At 28.4% G+C, this 8,207-nt stretch overlaps 1 protein-coding gene across 1 annotated transcript; it reads right to left on the bottom strand.

Annotated features, from left to right (window-relative positions):
* Positions 1–2,127: 2,127 nt before the first annotated feature.
* On the bottom strand, positions 2,128–2,731 carry LOC145090020 (uncharacterized). The gene is made up of 2 exons (XM_079028378.1): positions 2,407–2,731; positions 2,128–2,312 (listed from the first exon to the last, which is right to left on the bottom strand). Exons 1-2 carry the CDS (start codon positions 2,729–2,731, stop codon positions 2,128–2,130), a joined length of 510 nt encoding a protein of 169 aa, XP_078884504.1.
* Positions 2,732–8,207: the final 5,476 nt, after the last annotated feature.

Raw genomic sequence — 8,207 nt, 5'->3', positions numbered from 1 at the left:
TTGAATTGAGTTTGTATTAAGTTGATGAAAGCTTTAATAATAAAGAATGTTGAGCTTTTATCAAACAACAGATGAATCCATGCATGTCTACTAAAATCATCTACAATATTGATGAAATATTTGTATCCATCATGTGAAACATGTTTATAAGGTTCCCAAATGTCCATATGGACAAGATAAAATATTTCTTTTGAATGAGTTTTACTATGTGGAAATGGCAATTGATGTTGTTTAGATTGAGCACAAACAATACAAGGATCAATAGAGGAGTTAAATGGTACAACAAACAATTGTTGTAATTTTGACAAAGATACATGTCCAAATCTTCTATGCCATAACAGTACATCAAAATTAGGCATAGAAGTAACACTATTGTTTATTAAAGATGAAAAAACTAAAAAACTGAAAGACAAAGCTGTTTTGATTGAATAATGATCAAAGATATACAAATATTTGACTCTAGATCCAAGAACCCCAAGAGCAAGATTACTCTTCTGTAAAGGGTTTTACAATAAACATTTTGTGTCAGTGAACACAACAAATGTTTGTAACTGAGATGTAAGTTTAGTGACAGAAACAAGATTGTATTTGAAGGTTGGAACATACAAAACTCCGTGGAGAGTTACAAGATCATGAAGTTGCACATTGTTGGATTAGGTGTCTAAGCCTATAATTATTTTGGTATGTACTTGACTCGATTGTGAGCATGGTCCTTTTAGGTTGCCTTCACCATAGCAACTGATATGATGAACTAAGAAGAAAAAGGATTAATTATGATTTATTAATATATTATATGAATAATATATTAGAAGAGAAATCATATTGTTTAATTAATATTAGTCAAGAATTAATAAGAATTAATTTTGTGGCTAAAAGAGATTAATTAAATAAAGGGGACTGATTGTGTAATTATAAGATAGTTGCATAAATGGGCTAATGGACTCCATAGAAGTTGGATCGGACAAAATCTATGGGGAAACCCATTAGAATTCGTCTAAGGCCTCTGAGGAGGGAGTCAATGGGCTGCTTAGGACCTAAGCAGTCAGATTAGGGTTTCCTTGTTTGATAACCCTAATAGCTTACCTATATAAGGAACCCCTAAGGCCCTAAAAACGTGGTGAAGTAATCCCTAAGGGTTCTTGGACGTTTTTGGTGCTCCTCATCCTTCTCTTAGGTCATCTTGTTGCTCATGGTGTTTGTGACTCCATTAGAGGTGCAACATTTGAGGCACTCAGCTTTCAAAGGTCAAGATCAAGAGGAATTGAGATTGTTATTACTACATAACAATCAAGGTAATATCTAAACCCTTTTATTATGATAATATCGATTATTATATGCTAGATTTAGGGTTTATGAGCTTTGAATGATTATTGCATGTTCATTAGACAAACTAGATCCAAATCTTTAGGGTTTGCATGTACACTATAGGATTGATGTAGTGCTCATAACCCATCACTCATCACCATAAAAGGAAATAGTGGTTGTTGTGCCCATTAGGAAGACAAGTCTGATGTGGTTGTTTGAGTTTTATCAAAGAAGTGAATAAGGACTTATTAGAACACATATGGTCAGTAGCTCTTGTATCTAGTATCGAAGAATATTGTTCTTCAAGAGCAGATGAAGATTTGTAGACATTTAAGGCAAAACTCTTGAAGGAAAAAAGTTTACCTTCTTTGTTCATGGTACCATCAATGATTGAAACATTAGCTTGACTTCCACTAGTTGAACCAAGACCACTTTTACTTAGCAATTCCATGAGATTTTTATATTGTTCTTGAGAAATTCCACCATTTGAATTGTTTGTAGAAGTTGAAGCAGATGAATAGAAGTGGAAATAACGTTTTGAGCACTTGATCTATTATCATCTCTTTTACTCTTTGTGAATTTGAAATCAGCAGGGAATCCATGAAGTCTATAACATTGAGACTTAACATGTCCAGATTTCTTACAATGATTGCAAGTAATAGGTTTCTTTGTAACATGATTATTGTTATCAACTAATGAAACATGCATTGTTATTGCTTCAGAATTAAGATTCATGGATGTATGAATACCTTTTTGCCTTTCTTCTTAAAGAATTAACGAATATGATGTAGAAATTGTAGGTAATGGCTTCATCATTAAGATCTAGCCACGAGTAAATTTGAATAATTCATCTAATCCCATGAGCATTTGGATAAGTCTTTGATCTTCAAGAAGCTTCATGATTTCGACTCCAACAACACATGTACAAGAAGTAATAGCTTGAACAATTTGCAATTCATCCCAAACTCGAGCTAATTTGGTGAAGTATGTAGCAAAGTCATCAGATCCTTGATGATAGAATACAATTTTTTTTTTGAATTTGATAAATGAGTGCTCCATCAACTTGCTCATATCGTTGATTCAATTCCTTCCAGATATCACGAGTAGTTTTAAGAAACAATACACTTTCAGCTATGTTCTTGTGAAGAGAGTTCAAGATCCAACTGATCACCATCGAGTTGGCACAATACCAATCAGAATATTCAGGTGAAGAAATAGAGGGTTGAGGGAGCGAGCCATCTATGAATTTGAGTTTTTTCTTTGTAGACAAAGAAATAGTCAATGATCTTTTCCAAGCTGTAAAACCTACTCCATTGAAGATGTTGGAAACAAGAATGTAACTAGGGTTGTCAGAAGGAGCAATGAACAAAGGATTAAATGAATTTAATCCAATTATCAAATCAGATCCAGATGATGAATTAGACATGATGAAATCAGAAATTGAAATTGATTAAAAAATGAAGAACAATCAATGCATTTTGATCGACAGCTCTGATACCATGTTCAAGTTGAAAAAGGGAAAATTGGATGAATTCATTGATTTTAGTTGTCTAAACATTACAACACTGAATACAAGCCTTAAATATACAGAACAAATACATAACCGAGAATGCCAACTATACTAACTATAAGAAAAGACAAAAATGCCCTTGACTCACTAACTAATTTCACAAATGGTTGGTATTCATTTTATTTCCAGTCAGTTTAATGAATATATAATTATGTTCATAGACTAAAAAGTACTTAAAAGTGAATATATATTCAACAATCTCTTTCTAATAAAAAAAAATTAAGAATGGAATGCAATAACGATAAATTAATTATAGTATGTTGCTATCATAAATATCATGATCACGTAAATTAAAAATTAAATATTTTAAAATATATAAATCTGATAAAAAAGTATTTATTAAGATATATATAGACATAACATAATAAAATAAAATATCTTAAAATATATATACTATCTTACGGTCTCACAAAATTAGTATGATGTCAAATGAATCTGAACCTTGCCACCGAAAGTATTAAACGTTTTTGTTTAAAATTCCATCAAATCAAATACAATTACTGTTAAGAAAACCACAAAATATGCTACAAAAGAAGAGCAAAAACATAGTCATCAAGATTATATAAAATGCTACGTTTGTCGGTGTTTTTTGGTAGCATAATTATATAAAATAGGAAAAATGAATTCATAAATAAATTCTTTAAATGGCATGATTAATGTCGGTGTTTTTTGGTAGCATAATTATATAAAATACGAAAAATGAATTAATAAATAAATTCTTTAAAGGGAGAAGAGAAGGGAGAAGAGAAAGAAGAAGAATAAATGGAGATGAGGATAATAACAGAGCTGGTGTTGGGTTGTATTTTTTGGTAGTTGATTTGTGGTGGCCGGAAGGAAGAACAATGGTGAGGATCTGATGGTGGGTTTTGAAGAAGATGATATATCTTTTTAGTATTAAAACGACGAGAGAGAGAAAGAGAGAGAGAGAGAGAGAGAGAGAGAGAGAGAGAGAGAATTGTATTTGTTTTTTATTTTTAATTAATTTTTTTTTTCTATTTTCAGTTAAAAACTAGTGCAGTAAATAAAAAGAAAATAAAAAAACAAATAACAAGGGCAAAAAAGTCATTTTATCCTCTTCCAATTTTGAAACAGACCAAACCTGCAACAAAATAAAAAGTTTGGACCTCTGGTGCTAGTCCAAACTTTTTTGGACCAAAGTGACAATTTTGAACAAACCACAGGGACCATTTGTGCAGTTTAGTCTTATCTTAATAGTTTGAATGGCTTCTTCCCGCGAATTAGAGATGAATAAAATAAAATATAATATATGGTTTAATGTTATTTATAGTTGTTATTATTGTTAATTAATTTTTTAAAATTTATTTGCTTAATGTTTTAATTTCTATCATTATAATTATTTAAAGCATCAAACATTGTTGTTTGAATTTAAATGTAATAATATAATCATTTATATAGAGTTATTTTTAACTATTGTTACTGTAAGTTATTTTAAGCTACTTATTTGAAAACTTTTAACGATTATAAAAATATATTTGGGAAATATTTTAGTTAAGTTGAGATTACAGTTTCGTTTTTGCATTTATCACTACAATTTATCACTTTTAACTATTTACAAAATATTCTTTGGTTTTTTTAAATGGAAATGAAATTTATATTTAATTTGACACTGTAATATTATATTTAAGTTAACAATTTAAGTATTTTTGTCCAAACTATTCAACAGTGGTATCTTTAAACTGATGATGGTTTACATACAATAACATTTTAAATCTAATAAATTAAGTATAATATGTTAAAAATTAAAGACATAACTTTATAAGTAGAAGTAAAGATATTATTTTAAAATTGAAATTTAGTTTATTTATGATTATACTTTAGGTTTGATATTTATTTAATCTTATTAACCAACTTATAATCATTATTAGAAATACACTACAATTTATCACTTTTAAATATTTACAAAATATTTTTTGGGTTGTTTAAGGTAAACTAAAATTTATATTTAAGTTGAACCTATAATGTTATATTTAAATTCATAATTTAAGTATTTTATACAAATTGTTCCAAAATTGTATCTTTAAAATGAATATAGTTTACATCTAATAAACAATAAAAAATTAAGTATAATATGTTCAAAGTTAAAAAACATAACTTTATAAGTATAAGTAAATATATTATTTTAATATTGAAATTTAGTTTATATATGATTACACTTTAGGTTTGATATTTATTTAATCTTATTAACCAATTATACTTATTATTAGAAAGAAATTGAAAAGTCATGGGTGTTTCAAATGAATGTGGTGAAAGGAAAAATGCATGGGAGTTTTAAATGCATGAGGTTCAAGAAAAAAAAATACTAGCTTTATAAGATATATATATATATATATATATATATATATATATATATATATATATATATATATATATATACACACACACACACACCGAAAGTCTATTCCAAGACACTTTTTCTTCTCTCTTTCCCAACTCCATACGTAAATCCTTGTTCTTGTTCATCTCCAATGAATTTCTATTTGTATCGAGACCATGAGGCTTTCTGTTTCTCTTCCTTTTATAAAATTATATATAGTAATGGGGTACCCGTGCGATGCAGCGACTCTAACTAGTTTTTTTCAGCAAATAGTTTCCACACAACGATTAGTTTTCTTTTAGCGGAAGATAGTTCATGTCGGCTATTTAACACGTTTTTCTGCGGAGATAGTCTTTTCGACCTTTGCATAGGTTATATTTTTTACTCTTATAGTTTGGTTGCCATGAAATGGATAGTTACTTTTGACGCTGGATAGTAGTTTTGAGCTATTAGTTTCTTTTTGGAAAATAATTTCTTTTTGTTAATAGATTACTTTGAAAAATGTCACCTTATAAACAATGATAAACAATGATTGTATATTAAGATATGTAATATGAAACTTTAAGCATAAAATATATGATAAAAATAAAAATATGTAGTTTTTACAATTATGCCTATTGAGTTTTGTACTGTTTATATTTAAAAAAACTACCATTTATAATTTATTATAGTTATTTTGTAAAGATTTTTTTCGTCAATTACAGTTATCAGTTAATTTTTTATTAAAATCATATACTCACAAAATTTATTTATCTTTTTCTAATATACTAATTAATAATTTATGAAGAATGATACACTAGACCATGACAATATAACTTCGATGATATTAACTTATCAAACTATAAATTCGATACATGAAATGAATGTTAAAATAAAGGTTTATATGGCTTAAAAGAATAAACGCCAAAATTTTAATCATGACATTTAAAGAATTTATTTATGAATTCATTTTTCGTATTTTATATAATTATGCTACCAAAAAACACCGACATTAATCATGCCATTTAAAGAATTTATTTATGAATTCATTTTTCCTATTTTATATAATTATGCTACCAAAAAACACCGACAAACGTAGCATTTTATATAATCTTGATGACTATGTTTTTGCTCTTCTTTTGTAGCATATTTTGTGGTTTTCTTAACAGTAATTGTATTTGATTTGATGGAATTTTAAACAAAAACGTTTAATACTTTCGATGGCAAGGTTTAGGATGACTTTTGCACCAAATTTATAGGTTCAGATTCATTTGACATCATACTAATTTTGTGAGACCGTAAGATAGTATATATATTTTAAGATATTTTATTTTATTATGTTATGTCTATATATATATATATATCTTAATAAATACTTTTTTATCAGATTTATATATTTTAAGATATTTAATTTTTAATTTACGTGATCATGATATTTATGATAGCAACATACTATAATTAATTTATCGTTATTGCATTCCATTCTTAATTTTTTTTATTAGAAAGAGATTGTTGAATATATATTCACTTTTAAGTACTTTTTAGTCTATGAACATAATTATATATTCATTAAACTGACTGGAAATAAAATGAATACCAACCATTTGTGAAATTAGTTAGTGAGTCAAGGGCATTTTTGTCTTTTCTTATAGTTAGTATAGTTGGCATTCTCGGTTATGTATTTGTTCTGTATATTTAAGGCTTGTATTCAGTGTTGTAATGTTTAGACAACTAAAATCAATGAATTCATCCAATTTTCCCCTTTTCAACTTGAACATGGTATCAGAGCTGTCGATCAAAATGCATTGATTGTTCTTCATTTTTTAATCAATTTCAATTTCTGATTTCATCATGTCTAATTCATCATCTGGATCTGATTTGATAATTGGATTAAATTCATTTAATCCTTTGTTCATTGCTCCTTCTGACAACCCTAGTTACATTCTTGTTTCCAACATCTTCAATGGAGTAGGTTTTACAGCTTGGAAAAGATCATTGACTATTTCTTTGTCTACAAAGAACAAACTCAAATTCATAGATGGCTCGCTCCCTCAACCCTCTATTTCTTCACCTGAATATTCTGATTGGTATTGTGCCAACTCGATGGTGATCAGTTGGATCTTGAACTCTCTTCACAAGAACATAGCTGAAAGTGTATTGTTTCTTAAAACTACTCGTGATATCTGGAAGGAATTGAATCAACGATATGAGCAAGTTGATGGAGCACTCATTTATCAAATTCAAAAAAAAAATTGTATTCTATCATCAAGGATCTGATGACTTTGCTACATACTTCACCAAATTAGCTTGAGTTTGGGATGAATTGCAAATTGTTCAAGCTATTACTTCTTGTACATGTGTTGTTGGAGTCGAAATCATGAAGCTTCTTGAAGATCAAAGACTTATCCAAATGCTCATGGGATTAGATGAATTATTCAAAGTTACTCGTGGCTAGATCTTAATGATGAAGCCATTACCTACAATTTCTACATCATATTCGTTAATTCTTTAAGAAGAAAGGCAAAAAGGTATTCATACATCCATGAATCTTAATTCTGAAGCAATAGCAATGCATGTTTCATTAGTTGATAACAATAATCATGTTACAAAGAAACTTATTACTTGCAATCATTGTAAGAAATCTGGACATGTTAAGTCTCAATGTTGTAGACTTCATGGATTCCCTGCTGATTTCAAATTCACAAAGAGTAAAAGAGATGATAATAGATCAAGTGCTCAAAACGTTATTTCCACTTCTATTCATCTGCTTCAACTTCTACAAACAATTCAAATGGTGGAATTTCTCAAGAACAATATAAAAATCTCATGGAATTGCTAAGTAAAAGTGGTCTTGGTTCAACTAGTGGAAGTCAAGCTAATGTTTCAATCATTGATGGTACCATGAACAAAGAAGGTAAAATTTTTTCCTTCAAGAGTTTTGCCTTAAATGTCTACAAATCTTCATCTGCTCTTGAAGAACAATATTCTTCGATACTAGATACAAGAGCTACTGACCAT

The sequence above is a fragment of the Lactuca serriola genome, chromosome 2 (assembly GCF_051521515.1).
Source record: "Lactuca serriola cultivar US96UC23 chromosome 2, Lser_US96UC23_V15, whole genome shotgun sequence".
Classification (NCBI taxonomy): Eukaryota; Viridiplantae; Streptophyta; class Magnoliopsida; order Asterales; family Asteraceae; genus Lactuca; species Lactuca serriola.
Note: the sequence above shows the minus strand (reverse complement) of the source record. Positions and strands in the feature narration are given on the sequence as shown.